The 25,957-nt window shown below is 35.8% G+C and overlaps 1 protein-coding gene across 1 annotated transcript in view; it reads right to left on the minus strand.

Moving 5' to 3' along the window:
* The window catches only part of CWC27 (CWC27 spliceosome associated cyclophilin), a 111,790-nt gene that overhangs the window by 5,456 nt on the left and 80,377 nt on the right, over positions 1-25,957 (minus strand). The window contains exons 12-13 of the mRNA XM_031608221.2: positions 18,119-18,228; positions 15,523-15,626 (exon numbers count right to left, since the gene is read on the minus strand). Coding sequence (XP_031464081.2) covers positions 15,523-15,626; positions 18,119-18,228 — 214 coding nt within the window. The remainder of the gene's footprint in view (positions 1-15,522; positions 15,627-18,118; positions 18,229-25,957) is intronic.

Genomic DNA, 25,957 nt, shown 5'->3' on the forward strand with positions numbered 1-25,957 from the left:
TGTTTATTAAATGATGAATGTGGATGTGGGAACGTAATAATGCTTCCCTCCCATCACCCTCATGATATTTAGGCAGCGGATAGATGCGTAGTAGTGAACAGATGAGAAAACAGATTAGTGAATCCGCAGATCAAAGCAAATGAGATCTCATTCCCAAGGAAGAAGCATGTTAGTTGTTCTGGAAGAATGAGCTCACTGGTGCACTCTTCACTTCCAGCAGAGAAGCGGGTGGCACAGGAAGAGGAGAAACAGTTCAGAAACAGAGAGACAAAAAGAAAAATAAATTGAGGAAGGTAAATAATAACAAAAGGATAGGAATGAGAAACAGAGAAAAAGAGACTGATCAAAATGTAAATAAAATGAAAAAAAAATCAATTTTCAATTGAAAACAAGCAAAAAATGTAAATCAAAGCAAGAGTAGAAGAGTAAGAACAAGACAAAAAATGTCAAAACCATAAAACAATGAGAATTTTATAAGAGGAAATAATGATAAAATCTAAACAGTTTTTCATAACAGAGATACTACAATCAAAACAAGCTTCTTGGCTCAGCCTGCTGTCACCACTTCTTGCATAACAGTGTCCAAGAACTTTGCAGATAATTTTGTAAATGCAATCCAGCAGGACAGAGAAAATACATCTACGTTTGATGAAACGTGCAACCACCATTATTTTCAGTAATCAACAGAACTCCTGCTGGGAAGGTCTTCATTTCTATCTGCCCCATCTCACCATTGACCTTTGTTATTTTACTATATGAGATAAACCATCATCGTTCTTCATGCAAAGGAATCCCGTAATGCAAATTCCTCTCTCTTAGCTAGCTTTTTTTCCCAAGTATTTGATGTAGGTTCTGATTCTTAAAGCAGTGAGTATTAATAGCGTTAAGTACTGCCATAGATACAGCTTCAAAACCAGATCCATCTCTTTCATTCTCAGTGTTTCACACAGCTACCATGAAAAGAGATGTGCATGGGCAACAAGCTTCCATGAGAATGTTTTGTCTCATTAGTTCATAGCATTGCTAGGCTGAATTATCTATGAAAGTTCCTACCATTTTGTAGTTACTTCCATTGTATCATACCTTGTTCCAGCTTGGACCTAGGTTACCAAACCTGTTTGATTTCATGTCAAAAAAGCTTATTATGCCTCCAAGTAATATTCTCTGGTCGTCAGGATTCTGCTGTCATTGTTACTGCTGTAAGATTTCACTCCTCCTTTTTTCACTGCTCAGTTCCTCTATGAACATTTCCCTTCCTGAATAATTAGATCACTTGTCCTGTAAGCTTTTTGTGCTTTAGTAAAATCTTGTTTCTCAAATTTAAAAAGATAAAACAAGCAACAACAAAAGAAAACAACAAAAAAATCCAACTTGCTGTTTGAAAGAGAAATAAGATCTGCTTTTTAGACCCAGCCAAATCCAAATCATTAGTTATTCCACCGAGTTTAAAAATAGAAAAAATACTCAGGAAAATATTCAGAAAACTGTTGCTGAAACACAAATATTTGCCATACTCAAATAAGTTTTGTGAGTATTTAGTTTTATATCAAGGTAAGAATGTTTCAGTCAATTTGTTTTAGTTTATGAATATGGTACAGAGTACAGTTTTTGACTGAAATTTAAGAATAAAAGCAGAATCTTTTTTCACTGTGGCTGTAAATGTCATTCACAATCTCCACCCTTCAAGCACTCTTATGGGATTAACTTGAAAGGAGTATTTTCTGAGTTTCAGATCAAGAGAGTGTTACTAGTCTCCATTCATTCAGATATTAACAATGGAGGTGACATACTACTGCTGCTATTGTACAGAGCAAGAACCTCCACAATTCTCACCAAGGAAAACTGATTATAAATACATTTAAAAAATTCTACTAAGTATTTTTACTCTTCTGTTAGGTTAACTGCACAAAATGATCAGAAGGGAACATTTGCAGATATTTCTAACATGCTGTTTTCTTGAGATATTTTGTTCAAATGCTATTTACCGACTTTTGTTACAAAATATTCACTGTGAAAATAATAAAAAAGCAATATTTTTACTAAGTGTAACAAAAAAACCTTCAGTTTTTCCAAAGCTTCTAACAATTTTTAAAAATATTAGTGTAATATACTTTTTCATTGCTCAAAATGTTGCTAAGCATTTTTTCTTTTGAAAGAGGACTTAAGTAAAATTCCAAGGTAAAATCAACTTAACGAAAAAGATTATCCAGTTCTGAAGATAATGAAATCACTGGGTGAAAATTTGGACTTTCTCTAAGTACGATAATTAGAAATATTTAGACCATGATGATCAATGATCTTAAGCATTTTTCCTACAACAAAACCAACCCAACAACACACCACCACAGTTATCCTATTGTTATGTTCTAACAGTTCAGTCACAACTAAAGAGTATGTTTACAGTATATCTTTATCCCCTTTAGAAAAATGTTAAGTAGCCTGATGAAAGAAGTTGGGTGCTTTAAATAGACAACTGCTCCTAGTAGAGTAGCCTGGTATGGAAGACTGTAATGCAAATTCCAGATGTTGTTCCAGACAGTGTACCAGCACAGAAAAACTTCACACAGCATTTAGTATGAGGACATAAGAACGGCCATACCGGAATAAACCAATGATCCATCCAGTCTAGTATCCTATTTCTGGCATGGACTTCTACAATATCTGATGGTCTAGAAGTCAGCAAATGCCTCCCCAGGTTAACACAGTCAAGGAATATTGTATCACCAGAGCACAGAGTAGGAGGGAGGGGAAGGAGACTGTTTCTAACATAAGAATACTGGATTTTCATAACTTAGCATTCAACATTTTCTGGATGTGCTCTCTTCTCTTTTGTTATTTCCTCTTCCCATTCTGAATACATCCAAATCCATATGATTTAATCATGTTACTGAAACAGATGATGTTGGGGTGCTTAAAAAGGTGTGTAAATACTCAGGAAGCTTAAGCTAAGCTATTCAAGATTTAGAAGATTATTTCTTCATTCTTCACTAGATTTGTTGGCAATAAATAAAATGTAGAGTTTCCAGATAGTAACTGAAATACTAGATATCCCTTGAGTAAAGCATGGATCATCTCTGAATTTAAGTCAAACAGTAGTTGATTCCAGGCCCAGATACCTAGTCCAAATAAACTTAGACATGGAGGAATTAACAAAAAATAAACAAACAAAAAACCCACACCAAATGCCCTGAGTTTCTCAGACATGCCAAACAGCTAGAAGCAATAAATATATAACTTCATCAGAAGAAAAATTTGTTAATACAATACTACTGACTATTCAGCAGTGAGCTAGCAGCTAACATTTACATATCAAGGTCTGACTGCATTCTAGTGGTAAAAGGTTGAAGGTGGATATAAAATTGGAAAGATTTATAGCAGAAGGATTTTTTTCCATTCTTCCTTTAAAATGCTAAAACCCAAACAAACACTTGTATTTTGCCAAACAGAAAAGAAACCCTTCTTTCCAATGTGTTTCTAATACAGATCTCTGGCACGCATTTATTCTTTGTAACAATCAAGTAAGTATTTTGTCTTTTTTTTTTTTTTTTAACTAAATGTAGTTGAGTAAATCAATGGCCTTAGCAGGAGAGCCCTAATATAGAGCCAGATTTTCCAGACTAGTGGAGGAACGTTGGCTCAAATCTGGATGGGAGGAGGGGAGCAAACATGGCTTTAATCCATCTTTGTGCCTCACTGGCATAAATTACAGCAGCACTTTTTCTTTCGTTCCCCAAGCTAGCATCGGCATGTGAAATTGACTGCTGCTTAGCTTGCAGGAACTCACTGTGTTTGTCACAGCTAAGCTTCTACAGCTGAATCTGCAGAGACTGCTGCTAATCTTGAGGAAACCATATTTCATAGTCATTGATCTAAGGTATTATGGCAAAGAAAGAGATGGCATTCTACAAAATATATACAAAAAGGTTAGGCTTATGAAAGAAATACAAGCATTTTTTATGTGTTTATCCAGAAGGATTTCATAATGCAAAGTTTGAGAGCAGATATTGTGTAAAATAAGAAATTTTGGAAATAAAAAGTAGAAGACTTTTATGTGTAGTAAATATTAACAGTGTGCATCACTGATTTATTTCTTAATACAATGCAATTTAAAAACTGATTGGCTGAGCTCAACATTTTTCTGATTCCAAAATTGCTATTTCAATGAAAAAACAAAACAAAACAAAATTCTAGTCTACTCTCTTCAGTAGACACCAAAGTGATTGCATCTTGATGCTTTTTTTTGAGAACCATTTCTCTCTCTGTCAGACACAAAATATCTTACTAGAAGAGTATGAAATAAATAAAATACTGTATTCCCACTCTTGATTGCACCAGATTTCTCTTTGACATCAATGTTAAATATTCTGAACCCAACTTTTCCTTGTATTATAAACAAAAACATTTTAAAAGACAATAAATGGCGTAACTACTGAGTTGGATAGAAAATGCCTTTACTGAATGTACAGATTAATTTTTTGTTTGTGCTGGATTAAAATTTAAATGTCTACAAACGGAATAAAACATTATACAGTTAAATTGCAATGAATTTCCTAGCAGAAGGTTAGCAATAGCACACTCTCAAAATATTTACCCACAGTGGTAGTTTTTTGAAATTCAGGAGTGGGAATAGATTACAGGATATGACATACAGAAAACAACCCACATTTTAAATAATTAGCATTGAACTTCTCTGAGATTTTTGTCCACAGAACAAGTTAAATTATTAAAATAGACCCACTGAATTCTTGTAGATGAAATTTGTCACAAATAACTGGTAACAGTCATGTCAGCGTCAGTAATTTTTTAAAATCAGTAATGTATTTCTGTTTGAGATGGAAGACCTTTCCTCACATAATTTTCACAATATCCTTTTCACTGTAATTTGAAAAGGTATTTTCAGGCATTAACTTATTCACTTTGATTTACAAATAGTCCTATTTTTCCTATTCCTCAAATTAAGTAAGATTTAGAATAATGATCTATATATATTTAGATCAAGCACAGCTCAGACTCAGCAAGGTAACTAACAAAAAATAATTTTAAACTGAAAAATCATGTGAAAACCATAATCTCATTTCAAATATGCCTCTTGCACATTCTTTCCTGTCCCACACAGTATATCTGAAAACTGAACATATTTGTTATTTCATATCAAAGGAAGACAGTAAGTTTCAGAGTCTAGACATCCTCCCAGAAATACTTAAGCTGACTGTCTCATTTACATTTATTGCTTCTAGTTACGGCTATAAAAGTATTCCCTGGGGAAAGAAAAAGCCAAACACTCTGAAAGATCAAGCTTTGTAGTTTACATCCAGCACCTCAGATTTCACCCAGGAAATACTGTAGTGCTTTGGTCATGAAGCAGTAGCACCACATACTGTAGTAAGATGATCTACGTAGCATGCTGAAAGTCGCACACAAATTCTAAATGGCTTGGAGACTGCATTGCTTAGATCAGATAGAGACTACTGATCTCAAACAAGAGGAAATTATCAACATATAGCTGCGTGCAAAATGAAGGAAAAATTACTGGTCTCTGCTGTAAAACTAAATGCAAAAATAATGTGAAGCCACTCTTACTCAGACTACCACTGTGGAAACTAGTTTCAAGTCAGAACAGAATATTGCCTCAATGCACTGTCCAGTACATACCAATACCTTCTGGTCCTCTTCCAGCATTTGCTGCTTCTTAGCTAATGTGATTTTAACTGTGAACTTCACTTGTTTAGAATTGAATGGATGGGCATATACTTTCAACATATTTATCCCCCAAACCCACAATTTGCTAGTCTATGTTACTTTCAGGACTTACAAGGTATTGTAATCTTGATTGATTTAGTGTGTGATGTATTTCTTTTTCAGTTGTGCAGAATGCTGCTCCTTGTGAGTTTCAGGTTACTTGATCCTGACAACTGAGCTTTATATTCAAGTATGCTGCTGGAGCTGGACTGTAAAATTTTTTGTGCACTTTGTCTGAGAATTCACAAACAAGGAGGACCCTTTACAGTAACACGGTAAGCCCACTTGGCAATCAGGTGAACTTTAAAGAGGGAAAATGGTTTGTTGTTCTCTACAGAAAGTTACATTAAGTCAAGAATCGTCAGGATTGTAAAACTCTCATGAGAACATAAATACCTAAGTATGCCAATAAATATATCAACTTCAGGAAGTCTACATGTGTTTCCAAAGATCCGAGTGAGAACAGTGGAAGATACTCCAGAATTCTGATTACAGGTATGACAAATGGATTTTTGTAGCAGAGAATTTGTAACTTAGAAAAAAAACAGTATTCCTTCTGGAAAAGTGTAGATTTTACAAATAAATAAATAAACAAATAAACAAACAAATAAATAAATGTTTACATATATATATATGTCGACATGTTTAATAAGGATATAAAGCTGATGAAAGTTCAGCTGGAAAGCCTGGTGTTTATGAATAGACACCTATAGTTTAATGTCAAGAGTGAAAAAACAAATTTGGTGGATTCACTTAGTTTGAAAAATATATGTGCACAATGCATGCACAATATAAACTTAGTGAAGAAGTGTTTTGAAAATTTATTGGAGTATTTAGAATTTACATAATTTTAACAAGCTAGTAATAATATGAAAAAAGGAGCACAATTCAGAAATGTGAAGTTTGATTGCTGAATTTCAATAAACAGCATGGATATAGGGCAGAGACAAGATAGGCAATCATTCAGCAGAAAACAATTTGTGGCTTAGAATGCATTGGAAACCAGGCACGAAAGAAACAATGACAAATTAAGTAATCCTTCCACTTAACACTAACAAAGTGTTGTATCTAGTCATGAACCACTCAGAAATTTCAGAAAGAATGAGAAATTGAGAAATAATAATATCCGTGGAAAAGCTAAAAATCTTTTTGTCCAGGTGAAAGAAATGCATTTACAATTATTTTCATATGTGTTAAAAGAGCTTCAAAAAGAGAAAGTGAATTATTTTGCAAAGTCCACTGTGGATTGGATATAAAATATTTGATATCATATAGAATCATAGACTTTTAAGTTGGAAGGGACTATCAAAGGACATCCAGTCCAACTCCCCAGCAGTGAACAGGAACAGCTACACCAGCATCAGGTTGCTCAGAGGCCTGTCCAGCCTGACCTTGAATGTCTCCACAGATGGGGCCTCTACAGCCTCTCTGGGCAACCTGTTCCATTGCCTCACCACCCTTATTGTAAAAAACTTCTTCCTTATATCCAATCTAAACCTCCTCTCTTTATTTTGAAACCATTTCCCCTTGTCCTATCACAACACGCCCTGCTGAAGAGTCTGTCCCCTTCTCTCTTACAGCCCTGCTTTAGATACTGAAAGGCTGCTTCCAGGTCTCCCCAGAGCCCTCTTCAGGCTGAACAGCCCCAGCTTTCTCAGTCTGTCCTCATAGCGGAGGTGTTACATCCCTTGGATCATTTTTGTGCTTTCCTCTGGGCCTACACTAAATGGTCTGTATCTCTCATATACAGAGGGCTCCACATCTGGATACGGTATTCAAGCTGAGGTCTCACCTGCACAGAGTAGAGGGACAGGGTCACTTCCCTTCACCTGCTGATCACACATCTTTTGATGCAGTCCAGATCCAGCTGACGTTCTGGGCTGCAAAGGCACACTGCTGGCTCATGTCCAGCTTCCCATTCACCAGTACCCAGAAGTTCTTCCTGGCCGGGCTGTGTTCCCTCCTTTCATCCCCAATCTTATACTGATAGTGCAACTCAGGTGCAAAACCCTGCAGTGGGATTTATTTAATCTCATGAGGTTTACCTGAGCTCGAGCCTGTCTAAGTCTCTCTAAATGGCTTTCTGTCCCTTGGGTGCGTCAACTTCACCACACAGCTTGGTGTCATCTGCAAACTTACTGAGGGTTCACTCAATCCCACTGTCAGTGTCACTGATGAACATGTTAAAAAGCACTGGTCCTAGTACTGACCCCTGAAGCACAACGCTGGACATTGAGCCACTGACCACTTCTCTCTGCATATGGTCTCACAACCAGTTCCTTATTCATCGAACAGTCCATCTGTCAAATCCATATCTTTCCAATTTGGAGAGAAAGATGTTATGGAAGACCATGTCAAAGGCCTTATTTGAAGTCCAGATTGTATCAGTGGATCTTCCCTAATGATACAGTTATACTGTCACAAAAAGTGACATGGTTGGTCAGGCAGGACTTGCCCTTAGTGAAGCCATGCCGGTTTTCCCATATCACCTCCCTCTCTTCTATGTGCTGGAGAATAGCTTCCAGGATGATCTGCTCCATAATCTTCCCTGGAAAAGAAGTAAGGCTGACAGGTGGGTAGTTCCCTGTCTTAAAAATGGATGCCACAATATCTTTTTTCCAGTCACTAGGGACCTCACTCACCCAGACATCTGCTGGAAGAGTAGCATAATGAGATGCAGGCAATACAAGAGGCATCTTGAATGCACTGAGGATAACTTCCTCGGTCAAGTAGTACAAGGCCCCACTAGGGGGAATGCAATACTGGACCTGTGCTCACCAGTGCAAATGAATTGATAGATGACCATCAGGATTGGAGGCTGCCTGGGATGTAGTGATCAAGGTTGAGTTCAAAGAGTAAAATTAGGAGATTAAATTTTAGGAAAGCTAACTTCCAGCTCTTCAGGGAATTAGTCAACAAAACACCATGGCAAAATGTCCTCCTGGGCAAGGGTGCATAGCAGAGGTGGCAAATCTTTAAGGAATCTTTCCTTAGTGTGCAATAGCTCTCAATCACCAGGTGTAGCAAGTGAGGAAAGGAAGGCAAGAGACTGGCATGGCTGAACTGGGATCTGCTGGTCAAAATGAAGGGCAAGAAGAAAATGCACAGGTAGTGGCAATAGGGTTAGGTACTGTGGGAAGACTATGAAGAAGCTGCTAGGCTGTGTAGGGATGGGTCAGGAAAGCCGAGGCCCAGCTGGAACTGAACTTGGCAAGGGATGCCAAGAACAAGAAAGACTGCTACAGGTACCTCAACCAGAAGAGGAAAGCCCAGGAGGGTGTATTCCCTCTAGCAACTGAAACAGGCAAGCTGCTAACAAGAGGCTAGGAGAAGACTGAGGTACTCAACAGCATCTACAGATGTCATCTACCTGGACTTCAGCAAAGCCCATGACACGGTCCCTCACCACATCCTTCTAGACACAAGACTTGTAAAGGTATGGATTTGAAAGATGGACTGTTCTACAGATTAAGAACTGGTAGGCTGGTTGGAGACAAATGGCTGTGATCAGTGGTTCTATGTCTGGGTGGAGGCTGGTCACAAGCTGTGTCGGTCTTGGAACGGGTGCTCTTCAACATCTTTATCAGTGACATAGACAAAGGAACTGAGTGCATCCCTCAACAAGTTTGCAGACGACACCAATCTGAGTGGTGCAGTTGATACACTGGGGGGAAGGGAAGCCATCCAGAGGGACCTGAACAGTCTGGAGAAGTGGGCCCATGTGAACATAATGAGGTTAAGCAAGATGTTGCACTTGGGCTGGGGCAATCCCAAATATTTATACAATCTGGGGGAAGATCTCCTTGGGAGCACCCCTGTGGAGAAGGACTTGGGGGTCCTGGTGGATGACAAGCTGGACATAAGCCAGCAGTGTGCGCTTGCAGTCCAGAAGGTCAACTGTATTCTGGGCTGCATTAAAAAAGGGGTGGCCAGAAGGGAGAGGGAGGTGATTGTCCCCCTCTACTCAGCTCTTGTGAGGCTCCGTCTGGAGTACTGCGTCCAGGCCTGCGGCACCCAGCACAAGATACAGAGCTCTAGGAGCAGGTTCAGAGGAAGGCCACTAAGATGATCAGAAGGCTGGAGTACTTCTATGAAGAAAGGGTGAGGGAACTGGGCTTGTTTAGCTTCGAGGAGAGAAGGCTCTGGGGAGACCTCATTGTGGCCTTCCAGTACTTGAAGGAAGCGTATAAACAGGAGGGGGGATGACTGTTTATGTGGGTTGATAGCGATAGGACAAGGGGGAATAGTTTTAAACTGAGACGGGAGATTTAGATTAGACATCAGCAGGAAGTCTAATCTAGAGGGTGGTGACACACTGGAACAGGTTGCCCAGAGAGACTGTGCATGCCCCATCACTGGAGGCCAGGCTGGATGTGGCTCTGGGCAGCCTGGTCTATTGGTTGGTGACCCTACACATAGCAGGGGGGTTGAGACTAGATATCTTTGAGGTCCTTTTCAACTCAGGCCATTCTATGATTCATGTGGGAATCTCTATCATTGGACTTCAAGAACAAATTTGACAAAAAGTAAGAAAACTGCATGTCCTGCATTCCTTTTAGGCTATGGAGATGGTTTAATTATGTTACATTTGGGGGTCGTGTGCTCCCTTTTCTGGTGCAACTCTGAATTGAGAATTCATGGTGGATTTAGAAATGAAAACTCTTATCAACTGAGCAGCAACATTATTTGCTAATAAGAATAAACAGGTCTTTGTTAGAGCATATGTTATCTGGGAAAATGTTTCACTTCTTAGCAACAGAAGATCTAATCTTATCCTTCTTTTAAACAGATAACAAACTAAGAGCCCAGAATCATCAATCCCTTTCTGTCAGGGATTATGTATCACTGCCTCTCGGTGTAGTATCTGTAAATTAGTGACAACTACAAAAATACACAGATGAGCTTACAAACTTGCTAACATTTCTTTAGAACATAGTTGGATTGGGATATTTTTTTTAAATATGTATTTTTAATTGAAGAATTATGGAGAAAATGAAGAAAATGGGTGTTTCAGCATTCTGAGTATCATTCCATTCGAAGATGAAGATTTTGCACAAATTAACTATAGGACCCAATCTTTGAATTGCATATCAAACTGCAATACTTGATTGCATCTGAATTTTTTTCTCCCACGCTGGACTCCCTCCATGAAAGATATTTTGTTATGTTCACAGAACCTGCATCATCAGTTCCATTATATGGAGTTGTCACAATATTTTTTTTTACTGAAGCTTGCTTTTAGCTATAGGTGTAACAATTTGATATTAAAATCATAGGCCCGAAGTAGCACTACAATCTGTCTATGTATTACATACATGCAAAGATTTATATAAAGCAGTTCTAATCTTGAAAATGAGTAGCTGTGCTCTGTATAAAACAAAGTCCGTGCAGTATTTTCACTTTAGAATTCAGGCATATTCACTAGTCCAGAAGAAGTCTAGAGTAACATGTAAATGAATTATTCCAACCAGGTCTTCTGCAGTCACATATTAAGTCTTCATACTTTTAGTCTCCAAACAGATGACACCTCACTGCATCTGTGATGAATCTCATATACGTTTTGGGGAAAAGTCTGTCATTTGAAGTTCCAGCTAAGACTTTCAGGCCAGAACAAATGACTGCACTCTGCACAAACCATATGAAAGAGAAGAAAGAAGTCCTATGCCTGATGCCTTCTTAGGTAGATTGAAACTAAATAGCAAGTAAAGATCAAAGAGTACTAAGGAAGTCGTCTGGCAAATCATAAAAAAGCATAGTTTTCAATATGGAGCCATAAGGACAATAATACCAGAATGAACAAGTATATTTTCCTGGGGTACCTAGATGCCACAAAAATGCATCTGTCTACTTGTTTGAGGACATTTTTACTGTTATGTTTCTGGTAGTACATACTCTGTTTATTCTGACAGTTTTGATTTCTGGAGGAAATTAGATTTTGTTTGCTGCAGACAGATAGATATAATCGCTCTCACTTAGCAGCAGAGTTTGCAATTGAATGTCTCAGCAGAGATCTTTCTATTTCATGTATATTACACGTTTCAGATCTCTTCACAGCACTTCCTCAGATGGCTTCTTAGACAGTAAAATCTGGTAATAATTATCAAACACCATACACACTGTTTACAATAGAGTCATATTTCTTTCTTCTTTTTCTCCTGCATAAAAAGTAGAATGCTGCTGAAAAGTACCCAAATGTCTGCTATGCTTCATGCCAATACAGCAGCTCAGCCAAATATGCAGAGAAAAGTTTGCCAAATAAAAGAAAACATAACAAATTCGTAATGGTTTCTATCTTGACAGAAAATGAAAATTATACCTCAATGTGTGGCCACTCATGTGGACACATAAAAATGTCATAGAGGCAATTGTTCTACCTCAGATAACACACCCTGACAGTAGAGCAGCACATACTGGCTAGCTTTCACTTCCCATAAAAACAGCAGCCATGACCTACAAAATGAGCTGAAGGAATCACATAATTTGTGCATATCATATATGCATATGCCATGCATTAATTATATTTATCATAAATAATGCAATGTAGGATGTTTGTTTTTTTAGTAGAATGACTGTCTTTGTAAGACCAGATTGGAATTAAGAAAGTATTTTTAAATGTGAAGTCACCATAGTTATCTCAGATAATCCAATCCAATGAATACAATGAAAACACAAGCCTTTATCCCCAAATGCAAAATTCAACTCTCAAAGCCATCTAAACAGTCTGAAGTTGAATAACATTCAGAAAACTTCACTGCTTTGCTAATTTTGTATATGGTTATAGCCAATTTATGTAATATGAATATTTTATAATTTATTTAGCTTAGAAGTAAATTCTTTGAAAAGCTCATTTCTCTGTAAAGGCAATAAAAATTTTACTGAACTGTGAAATTAATAATATGATCGTTGATTATTAGACTATTACCTAGCTTTGTATCATTCTAAGTATTTCAGTGCAATGTTGTTTTCTGAACAATGTCATTTTTTGGAATAAAAATACAAGCAATTTCATAATGTCAATATGCAACAGTCTTTTTCGTACTGTATAGATTATCTATAGGGTGAAGAATTATCACCAATTTGATATTAGTAAATACTCAACAAGAAACATGAAAGATTATTATTAGACTCTGTGAGTCCTTAGAAGTCTATTCCTGGAGATAAATATATGGCTGCATATTTTCTGGAGAGCTTAAAAGCACATTGGTACCCCAGAAGAATCTCCAAGTCCTAGTGAAATCCTGAAATCTTAGGGACTAAAAATTTATGCTGTATGTTCTTCCTCATCCTCAAAGAGCTGCAAAATGCCTGGGACAGAAAATGACATAGTGATGAAAGACTGTATGGTTTGAAGATTTACCAAACAGATGGTAACCAGAGAAAACTTAAAATAATAGCAAGCAGCATGTAATGAGATTTATCCTAATATAGGAAAGTAAAGTCTCTACTTTCAAAAACAAGAAACTGAAGCAAAAATCCTTTTGCTCTGATTTATCTTTTGAATAATATAATCAAAGAAAGCATAGTTACCTCTTTTCATTTCAGATGATGGAATTAGCATAAAAACTAAAAAGAAAACTTCAGAAATTTAATCTGAACTTAGTTTGCTTAGATTCTAAAGCTAAAAGAAATCCTCAGTTCTTATGTAAAATAAAAATATTCTGACCAAGTTATATAATCAGTAAAATAAGAAGTAAAATGATATGCTGTGACATGTTTGAATTGCTATTGTTTTAAATTATTTTAATAGCTTATATAGTAATTCAAATGCAATTTCATCACCATTATCTGTTAAAATGAAAACAGACTAAACTAATATTCGCAAAGAAGCACTGAAAAAATAAATGCACTCATTATGCTCTACGTAAGAAAATATGTTACTTTATGACTGCAAGAACTTTATGCTAACTGCTGCACTACAAGTGTTAGCATTTCTGCTAGAACAAACGTCCAAAGCTTTCTGAAAAAAAAAAATTCCTAACATTTCCCCTGTGTCTTCACAGAATTACAGTGAAAAAGAAGAAAGCGTGAAGGTGAAGCTGCAGAATCTGTGTTGTTTTATCTTACTAAATTAAAAACTAGCAATGATTCTACATGCGTATGACAAATAAAAAAAAAAAAAGTGATTTGAGTGATTTAAAATTTTAGGATCATCTACATATCTCATAATCTGCAGCTTACCTTTGATGACCACCTTTTTTTTCTTGTTAAATTTTCATAGACTGAATCTTCAAACAAGTAGTCTAAGATTTTCTGATTTAACGTACAAAAATGACCATTTTTATAATGTAGATACCGTAACTTGACAGATAACTTCCGGATAGCTGAAAAAGTTCTTTTGTTTACTATCAGTTGGAAAAAAAATAATTAAGATTTAAAAAAAATAAATTGCCTTCCATACATTATTTTACTTCCCACTATTTTTTAATGTTCTTTTCTCACTTAATTCACATATTTTTTTTCAACTGTAGAATTACAGTAAAAAATATTTAACAGTCTGCATTTCTCACAACAAGTCTGTCTTACCATCTGAGAAAAAGCCTTAATTAAAGTTATGGTTATCTTACTGTTTTACGTGAGTCTTCTCAAAAAGATACAGAGTACTTTAATCATGTTTAGCAAAGTCATCTGTTTAAAAAGAGAACATCCTTTTTTTTTTCTCCTTTTTGTAGTTCAATCTTTTTATTTTCTGTGCTTATTTATTGGTGCTATTCTAGGGATTTGGGGAAGACAGATTATCATACTAGTTTTCTTCTTCCAAAACATAAGCCTTTATGAAGATCTGAAGGCTATACTTCACATATATTTTCACATACTCATTTAAACTTGTCTGAGATATAGAAATAAACAGGTGCCAAGGTCTTAGTTAAATTTTCTTTTTCAGAGCTAGTTTTGTTGTAATTGTGACTGTGTATGTGTATAACTAAAGCAGAGATACTTTATTAGACCTATAACTTGTCTTATAAAAATTATGACCAGTTTGTACAAAACTTCTTTTCTTATTTCTGAACCTTTTTTTCTAGCTATTTCATGCACATATTTCTATTATCGTCTAGCAGTTCACAGTGTAAGATTACAGGATCACAAGTCAAGTCACAGTGATTTTTCTCCTTCCCTACCTTAAGGTGAATTCTTTGACTAACATAAATAAACATAGTAAGGCTGCTTCTGTGACTAGAAAATGTTGAGGTCAAAACTTCTGCAGTGCTTCATCAATTGCTTTATTGCGGTCACCCCCTCCTTAGTTGAATCTTTCCTTATCTCATCCATCAGTCTTTAAAATATAACCCCCAGTATGGGAGGCAAAGCATTTCCCACTGTCCTGCTTTATTTTCCAAAGCACTAAAACATTACGTTTTAGCAGACACCTGCCGCATCAACTCTCTTTTAATTTAGTGTTTCAGCTGCTTCTTAGATGTAAGCTTAGAAGTGTAGGGTTTCAGAAACACACAGAGAAGTTTATATAGAAGTGATGAAATTACTATATTTTAAGGCAGAAGGCAGCTAACTCCTTTCAGAACTTATTTCCTGCTGGAGACAAATGGCACAGAAAGCATACCACCTTGTTTCCTAATAATGATATGCAGAAGAAATAAGGCAAAGAAACAAGCAACTAATTGACCTCTAAAAAGTAAAGTGTTAGTAAAAGAAGTATTACAGAATAAGGTTTCAATAAACAGAAAAAAGAGACTGGTTTGCAAAACAAATGAAAAATGAAGACTGCTACTTCTCCTCTTTCAATCCTGACTATTAGTAAAAAGACAAATAAAAATCCATAAAACTTACCATCCTTCATCAGTGTCTACTTCAGATTCAGAAAACTCATTTTCAGGAGTTTCTTCAATTGCTTGGGTTAACTTTGATTTAAACCGGTCCAGCAGTGCCAGCGTCTGAAGTTAAACACACAGTTTTAAGGAAGTCACATATATTTATAAACAAGTATTATAGAACATCTTCAAACTATTATTTTGGGAAACAGTGCAATGAGATGGGAGAGAACTTTTCTATGACTTCAAAGAAAACTGCAGTGTCAAGCAAGTGAAAGTGAGGGATGCCAAGAGTAACAGCATGTTGAGCAAGTGAGAGGGTGTGCAGTACTGGGAGTACACATGCAAGAGAGCACTTGTCCAGCCATCTAGTAAAATAAAAACACATATTTAGGGAACAGATACTTACACTTACAGAATAAATAGGTAATAAATTAGATAACACTGGCCACTGGACAACAATTTTACTCTTTGAATCTGTTAGTTTCTTCTAGTAAGGCAATCCACTGCATAAATTATAGACAATTCAACTACTGAAGACACAGCTTAATTGATACTCCTCTGTTTTCCAATGCTGATCCTTTAAATTTTTTTGCTGACTTTAATAAAAACAAAGCTTTTTACTTGAATGCAAAGAACTATCTTAACTAATTTGACAGACACAGGCCCTTACATTACACACACCGTAAACATACTGATTTATATTTGGTATTTTATTTTACAAATGACACTGCCCTCTCTTTCAGCTACAACAAAGTCATTGAATCTGCAGTAACATGTGAAGATCATCCTGCAGGTCTTCTTTCTGATCACTTGAGAGGTGATGTTGATTATACAAGAATTGTATGCTCAAGCATTGTGATGGCACAAGGGTCACAGGGCTCTTCATAAAAAGGGCAAACCATAAGAAAAATTTGCACAGCCCATAGCTTACTTCTGCTAATATTTGAGACATTACTGCAAAGGAAAGCGTCAGGGAATAAGTAATTAACTGAATTTATGTGGCAGACTACATTTGATCTGTAGGTGATAGGTTGGCCACCTATGTTGTAAAACACCTCTGTATGGCTGTTTAGTTTTGTTTAGTCAAGTTTTTCAAATTTAAAAGAATAAAAAATAAACAAGAATAGAAAACAGAAATTGGAAATACCAGAAGTGTTCACTGGAATCAAATTTCCTTCTGGGAGCAGTCTTAACTTTAGGAGTTTCCTGGCTTTTGAATTTTTTTAAAAACACATTTTAGCACTGCCAAAGGTGGGTTTTAGTTTCTTTTTTTTTTTCTTTTTTTCTTTTTTTGCATTTATTTTCTTTATTTTTCTGTTTAATCTTGTTTAAGCTGGGAGAAGAAATTTTCAGATATACTTGTGCCTGTGAATCATTCAAGTTCTACAGCTTCGCATGCAATTGCAAACAAACTTCACACTTACAAAACCTAGGGCAGCAAATCTTTGTCCAGGACATTAGAAAAAAACAAATTAACCCTTTTCACGTGAAACTGTGATCAACTACACATGTGTAAAAGCCACATTTCTTATGTATTGTTTAACTTTCTGTCGTGCCAGCATTATTTTAAATGGACCTGTCTTATTCTGTCTACTGTGAATGATTAGATGCAGTGCTGTGGACCATGTATCTTTATAAACTGAATCATGTTGAATTACAAGGTAAGGATTTCCATTGTCTGGTATTTGAAAAAGACGTGCACATTATCCTTCCAGCTCCTGAACAGAAGATGGAAAATAATATTGCATTGTAGGATATAGTAGGAAGGATGTAAGGCTAGAAGAGGCCCTCAACAAGTAAAATGGATAGTAAAGAACTTCATTATTAATTGTTGAAAGGAGTTGACGACTCCTTGTTGAATAGCTGATTAATTACTGTTGAATAGTTTTTAAGAGGGCTACATAACTAAAAATTATTATCTACTAAAATACATATTCACATCACTTTAAAACCCATATGTCTGGTGCACAGCACAAATTTTAGATGAATGGTATTTAGCACTTCACAGCATTTTCATATATTCAGCAGGTTCAAATATGCCTATTTTAGAAAAAAATATTTACATTAAACTTAAATTTGCTCATATTTGCATACTGAAGCTTACATACATTCTGACCATGGAAAATAATTTCATCTATACTTAAAATGCGTTTTTAAAATTCAGTTAAAAATGGGTTTTGTTCATTTCATAACACTCAAAGATATGTTTGAATTTGATCTCTATAAAACATTATTTAAAATGTGGAAAAAAGCCTCACATTTTGGACAGATACCAAATAAACAAACTTCTGTCTCAGTGCTATTTTATGGGAAGTTGCAAAGCCAAGAACAGAACTGCAGAGAAATGCAAACTCTTGTAAATATAATCAAGGATACTTCTGTGTGGATAGCTTTTCCTTTTGCAAGATTTTAGTGTCTTAACTGACAGCACATTCAAGTACATACAGAAACCTTGTCACACATGTACAGTCACATTTATTAGTGTTTAGAAATAATAATTTACTTTTTTTATGGAAAATTAACTATAACAGATTTGTAAACTTTATTTTTTATCAAATGGAGAGAAAAAAGTTTTCAGAACTCTTTCAGAAATCTTTATTCCCTAGGATTACCTGATCCTCACGGGAAACTCCTTTCTTTGGCTGCTGCTTCCGTTTGTCTTCATATTTTCTCTTCTCCTGAAGGTATTCTTCAACAACACTATTTGGTGCAGGTTCCTCTTCTGAGTAAGGAAATACATTTGGTTAAACAAATTACACTTGGCTTTTTGATTTATTACCATTTTGAAGAACGTTTGTTATTTCTGAAATACCAAACACAAGACTTCCATAAAACATTTCAGCTGTGTTGCTTTCTGAGCAAGTAAGATGATTTGCTGCTCGATGAAATGAAATACAAAACACTGTACTAAGCAGACACGAACCCGAAATTTTTAATGTCAAATATATTTTACCTCAGAGCCAGGGAAAGCAGGGAAAACCTCTGATGTTAAGACAGAAACAAAACCTGCTGAAATTTCTTTAAGAAGTTTATCTTCATTCCTGAACACCTTTCCTGGAGCAGCTGAACTGGTACACTGTATTAATGTTTTGTAGCTATTGAGAAATTGTCAGTTTTTCTGTTTTATAGGCTGAAGAAGCTACAGTTCCAATCTGTGGTATTTGGATGACTGCTGACAGCTACACAGGGGCAAATCCTGACTTTAAAATAAAATTCTCTTACTTCATTCGATGCTTTCTATAAAGTTTATAAACATAACATGTCATAAAAAAGGAAATAAATTTACAGTATGTAATCATCCTTTTAAATATATTTGTTTACATGAATCTACAAATAAAATCTCTTATTTCCAAGTTATCTTAATTTATATGTTGCATGCATACAAACTTAAAGAATAACTGGCAAAACATCTTCAACATATACAATATCATACAGAATTGCTTTTTTTCCATTTGATACATTGAGCATAATGAAGATCAGAATGAAAAAAAATGAAATGAATGAGACAAAAGCTGCTATAAAAACATGTGCAGTGAAATACTGGATAAACTAAAGAAATTAACAAAGTACAGTACTGAACTAAAAATCATAATGGTTCAGATTCATCTTTCCCTCCATTACCTCAGTCTTTTCTACTAATTAAAAAAACCATGACTTTTTGCCTAAGTGTGTGTATCCTATCAAACTTGTGTAGAAGGAACACAGTGTCTTGTTTCACTAATTTAGTCCCTAGATAAACAACTTGAACTACTAAATCACCAGATTTCTTACAGAAAGCAACTTTTCAGGTAACATTTACCTAAAGGGATCCTTTGAAAAGAATCCTAGCTACTCGATGGTAAATATAATTGTTCAGATACAACAAGCAAAAGATCTGTGACAGTCATTATTGAAAATTTCTGTAAATGCTAGTTTCAAACTGACCATAAACCAATGCTTAAATTCACTTATGCTGCAATTAAAGATGTGATCCTTAGTCACACATGTTTTTTGACTAAGACTTAAGTCTAGCACAGCTCAAATATAATCTTCATACAAACAGGATAAATGCCTTTGAAGCTGTATGTTTGTGTATTTTTATCACACTCATATGGTTGTCACCGTTAACACAAACAATTTAAATTTCAGCTTAAGCTTTCTCTTGAGATTATTGTTTCTTTGGTCTTTGTCAGAGTTTTTCTAATCCTCCACTTAATTTTCTCTGCCTCCTACAAAAGCCTTTTCGTAAGTCAGACAAATTACAATCAGGTCCATGTGAACTAATTTCAAAGTGAGTCAACTGAAACAGTTATGCACTTGTATCATCATATTTCTGCACCTTTTATTAAAAAGACTTAAGACATGCTTACACTTTTCCACGATTCAACAGATTCCATCTATTACTCCACATAAAGACCAGGTGATACAATAGGAAGGATTTTCAACAGCCCTTAAGTCAATGGGCTTCTAACACATTTTACTTCAATGACTGCATAATTACAACAGCTGTTTTTTAATATAAACAAAATAGTCTGCTTTGATAAGCAGAAATTCTTTGATAGAAAATATTTCATATTTGCAAGAACAAATACAGCTAACTAGCAAGGAAAAGAAAGCATTTGGAAAAGAGAGTTGTTGGTGGAAAGAATCCCTTCTGAAATGTAAAATGCCCTTTTAAAATGCAAGAAGACATTTAATTGCTATTTCATATTTCTCAGTCAGTATTCCACAGGTCCTCCAAATCTTTTCTAACAGGGCTGGAAAAAGAGGACCAGGTCACTATATGATGGACTTGAACTTCAAATCAAGCCTGACAAACTTAGGACCAGCTTGTTGATCTGAAGCATAAAGACCATTACACTGGTATTTATATATTCAAGCTCCAAAAATATAAGAGGATTAATTCAGATAAAAATGAATGAAAAAATGACATGGGTACACTGCACTAACAATGAAATGCCTCACTCAAGTAGCATAGGATGAAGAAAATACTAGTTTAAGTAACACAGAACTTGCACGTGTATCCTAGAGCTATTAAATCACAAAGTGTAACTTTTTTTTTTAAATTCTGAGATTGCATGCACATTATATAATTAGGAAAGGTGAGGAAAAACAAAACAACAAAACACTAAATAACCTTCCTCACTGGAAATAAACTTCATTCTCACTTTAAGAGAATTTCTACTCAGCTAGCTTGAGTTACTGCCAAGAGAACCTTCATCTTACTGTGACATAAACTTCAGCATTTGTGTAATTTATTTTCTTTCAGATAGATTCTTCTATCCTAAAATATTCCTTTAAGGAGTAACAGATGCCAACATGATGGTGTAATCTAATCTAAAACTTTGGTTTTGAGACATGGTTTCCAATGATATCTTGAAACAACAGAAAAGATTCAAGTCTGTAAATCAAAAAGGAAGAGACTGATTTTAAAAAATACAGAAAAGTTTATTTTTTTCACACTTAAACTAGGAACAATTTAAATTATGTCAGTTTTCAAATACAACATAGAGGAATTATAACAAAGAAATGAGAACATGATCTGAGAGTACTGAACTGAATGCCATTCTTCAGAAATTCAGATCATTTCCTAAACAAAAGATAGAGCTTGCTATAAAAGTTTTAAGCTTCATTCCTACAAGTAAATTAAATAAACACTCAATCAGTGTTGAATCAGACACCTTCCATTTCACAAACTACAACTGAATTTTACCTTCCACTTTATGAAAACCAAGAACTTCTATGCCCTCAGACTGGTAGATTAGAAAAATACAGTCCTTGTTTAAAGCTGCAACCTCACTGCAGCGTTCCAGTACTTGAAAGTTGTTTATACACAGGAAGGTGTCCGAATTTTTAATATGGTCTGATAGTGATAGGACAAGGAGGAATGGATTTAAACTAAAAGAGGGTAGATTTAGATTAAATGTTAGGAGGTGGGTAGTGAGGCACTGGCACAGGCTGCCCAGAGAAGCTGAGGATGCCTCATCCCTGGAGGTATTCAGGAGCAGGTTGCATGGGGTCCTTGGTAGTCCTGAGCTGGGGGCAACTGTTCAACCCCACAGGAGAGTTTGTTTGAACTGGGTGAACTTTCAGTTCCCTTCCAACCAAGACATTCTGTGATTCTCTGATTATGTTAATTTCTGTAATTAAGACCTAAGATATTGGCTACACAAACAAAACATTATTTACTGCAAAGTATCAGAAAATATAAATACAATAAAAAACAATATATACAGTTGCTCTTCAGTGAATTTATAATCTACTCTTTAGTATATTTTTTATTAGAACTATCTAAATTGTTATTTTCCTCACATCTTAAACTATCAGTCAGTTACTATTACTCTGGAACTTCTAAGTTCTTGAAGAGCCACTACTGGATCTAACGAGCAAGGCAAGAGTCAAGTCATATTTATTACTAGTGAACAACCAAATACATTTTTTCACAGAATGATTTTCCAGGGTTGAGCTTATTACTGGATTATATAGTTTCCTACAGTGAAAAATAACAGTTTCAGAACAAACTTACTGGTTAATTTAGCCAACTTAAACAGCATAATCTTACAAGTGATTTTTAGAGCTTCAAAACATTTGTTTGAAAAAGCAAGCCCTGCTAATAACGGACTGTAAATGTGACAGTGGAAATTCCTAGTGAATCGTCTCTGAACTTTGGCAGCTTTTAGGCACACATTACAGAAATCACAGGCTAAAATGTGGTTAATTCTCTAATGTCAGTTGATTTTGAAAACATGCTTAAGATTACTACTAAAATCACATCTGGCTTACAGTGAGGCTTTTGTCATCTTTTCTTTAGCAAGCAGAGAAAGAAGAGGGAAAAGCACTTAATTTAGCAGAGAAGAGGCTGAATATGCATGCTGGGCATTACTTAAAGACAGTTTCAGTGAGAAAAAATAAAAACTGAAACAGGAGAAGAAAATGAAAGTTCACAAAAATGAAATATTCAGGATGCACACTTTGATACAGTGGAGCTATACTCTGTACTCATATCCCACAAATCTTCATTCTTAACATGCTTTATGCTACATAATTTCAAAACAACCAAAATTTGGGTTTTGTAGTTTTCTGAAACATGAACAATTCTCTTATAGTATCAGAAGTCAAGAAGACTTCTTGACAGGATTTAAGCAAATCTTTACATGCCACTGACATTACAAAGACTTAATAATAAAAACAGAAATAAGACATAATCTTAAACTGGCATCCTTGCTAGCTTTGTAGACTTTCCTAAACACTTCAATCATTCAGTTCTCTTGCTACAAACTAGATAATAATCTGTGCTGCTGTAGGAGCCTTACTCTTCATGCTGATTTTTACATTAGTAATTAGATTATTATGTTGTGGCTTTTCTTTTTTCTCATGTATGGTAGTTAAATTTCTTCATTCACAGAATCACAGAATGGCCTGGGTTGGAAGGGACCTCAAGGATCTTCAACCCCCTGCCACATGCAGGGCCACCAACCTCCCCATTTAATGCTAGACCAGGCTGCCCAGGGCCCCATCCAATCTGGCTTTGAACACCTCCAGGGATGGGGCATCCACAACCTCTCTGGGCAGCCTGTTCCAGTACCTCACCACTCTCTCTGTAAAGAACTTCACCCTGACATCCAATCTAAATCTTCCTTCCCTCAATTTAAAACCATTTCCCCTTGTCCTGCAGTTATCTACCCTTTCAAAGAGTTGATTCCCCTCCTGTTTGTAGGCTCCCTTTAGGTACTGAAAGACTGCAATGAGGTCACCCCGCAGCCTTTTTTCTCCAGGCTGAACAAGCCCAGCTCCCTCAGCCTGTCTTCGTAGGGGAGGTGATCACCTTTGTGGCTCTCCTCTGGACCCTCTCCAACATCTGTCTTTCTTGTACTGGGGGCTCCAGTACTGGACACAGTACTCTGGATGGGGCCTCACAAGAGCAGAGTAGAGATGGACAACCACCTCCCTGTCCCTGCTTACCACACCTCTTCTGATGGAGCCCAGGATACCATTTGCTTTCTGAGCTGAGATTCAAAGATTAAAAGATTATCAGATAGTTTACAAAAGTGTTCTAAGGAGAAAAAGAAAATAGCACTTGAAAACTACTTAAAACCAACATGTAATTAAGAAAACAAGATATTTCTCTAGAGCAAATTTGAGTGTATTCACAGATTTACGCAATAAAACTTTGAAGTACATCTTTTTCAAACACTTGATTAAGTACTTCAAAATGCTGAAGTAATTCAGCACTCAAATTATAATGTTTGATGTAATTTCTGGCATCACTGCAGTGAATGTCACATAAAAGAAAAACATCTTATTTAAAATAAGGTCTTGACAGCAGTCTGGCATAGTTAACAATTGTATTCACAGATTGGAAAGCTGGTTATAATCAAACTTGTAAGAAGGGAATTATTTTTTTTAATCTCTGTCCTCTTGAAACAATGTAAACACTTAAATTTTCACTCCTAATCCTCCTTAGTTTCTCGAATGTTCTGAATGTGGAAAAAATAAGTACGCGTAATACATAAGTCACTCTGAAAGTAATGCCTCCTATTTATTTCCATGGAAACTACAACAGTTATAAAGTATACAATAATACTATTCAACAGAGCAAATTCTCAGCTACAAAATACTACTCTTCAATACAGGCACCACCATTAGCTATGCATTTTTGCTAGCAATGAACAAGAGCCTACATGCCGCATTCAGAAAAATGAGCATCAGTGGAAGCAATCACTGTCACTGTTGCCACTGCTAAAATACACCACCCACTGCCTCTGTGTTCACATGCACTGTTTGGTCTCCATAAATGTTCAGCAAGCATCAATGAATGTCAGTGGGTGCCATTTTTTCTGCATGGAGGAATTCAGTGACACACCTTTGTTCCATGTGCACTTCCATGTCAGACGCCATTCTGTCAGAGTGCCCCTCTGCTGCCATCTGTCACACGGCAACAACATGGAATGGGATACTGGTGGGAAGCCTCTACTGCCATACCACTAATATCCACCTGTGATGTCATGGGCCAACATAATAAAACAAGAAGTAGCACTTTTGGAGCAGCCCTCATGTGTATCATGGAAAGTTTAAAGCAATGATGCTGAATGTGATACAATACTAATTTGTCAGTGGATGTAAAATAGATGTGTCTTGTCATCATTCATTCATTAGACAGATCATTTCTGATCCTGGAAAAGGACCTGTACAACTTTACTCTGATTCTCACACTATTCACCGCTGAATTTCTACAAGCTATGCTTATAATTTTAGGCTTAGATGCAGTTTTTTTTAAACAAGCACAATATTGTATTAATGCTGTGTAGCTCTGAGGCAGGTGTGCAAGTGTCTGCATCATCTGCACAGACATAACTGATCCAGCATATCACAATTTACTTTCCATCTCACGCTCCCAAGAGGACAGCAAGAGAACACCAGAACAATCCCCTGCTATGGACTGTCATTGCCTGATAGCAGACAGTTTGTAATACATGCAATTTCTTGTATGCAAACTAACTCAGAAAAGGTAAACTGTTAACATTTGTCAGATGATAAATCATTAAGTGAGCTACGATATAAAAATGCTTTTAACTTTTTTAACTTTAGAATTTATTATACTCAAACTGAAGTTTGAATGTAGAATAAGGTCTTTTCTGCTATTCTTCAGTTGTAAATGGTTGCTTTGCAGTAAAGGTATCTTTCTTCACTCTTTACATTTGCCATATTAAACACTAAGGTTCCACCACCTTCCACCTAAATTATAAATGCCTTCAACTATCTCGTAATAATAAATTCATCCAGTTCTTTGCTAGGTTTTTTTTTTTTTTCTTTTTTTTCCTCCTTTGTATCCAATTGCACTAAGAAGCAAGCACAATATTACCATGCTTTTACAGTTAACAGCTTTTGTAGTAACAATCACATGATCATACCTGAATCACACATAAATTCATGTTCAGTTTGTTTTCTTGTACAAACTTGAAATATCTTACATCACACCAGTATGGCTTTCCCATTTTCCCATTTAGCTTCTGTAATTATTTTCCCTTTAGTGTTAAGGAGATCCTAACACCTCAACGTGACTTTCTATTTATTTTCAGTGGCATTCTTCACATATTTTCCCCTCCTTAAATCTGTTACTTCTTGTACCAGAATCTAGTGACATTTACTTTTGCTTGTTCATGATCAACAAATTCTTTTTTCACGTTTTTCAAACAGCATAAGATCCAATATGAACACTCCGTCCGGTTGTAATTTTCGTAACACACCCATCACAAAGTGCAGTAAATATGATGATGTTACACAGACCAAAGCTAAATCTGAGATATAACACTACAACAATATTGCAAGATTTACAAACATCTACAACGCTGTCTTCACAATTACAATCATCTAGCAAGTTTAGAGGTCTTTGCTTAGTGTTCCTAAATTACTATCCCAACATCACTGCAAAACAGTAGGTTTGCATTCAGAGAATGTTATTTAGTCATTTT

Source organism: Phasianus colchicus, chromosome Z (genome assembly GCF_987193195.1).
Source record: "Phasianus colchicus chromosome Z, bPhaCol1.hap1.1, whole genome shotgun sequence".
NCBI classification, from domain to species: Eukaryota; Metazoa; Chordata; class Aves; order Galliformes; family Phasianidae; genus Phasianus; species Phasianus colchicus.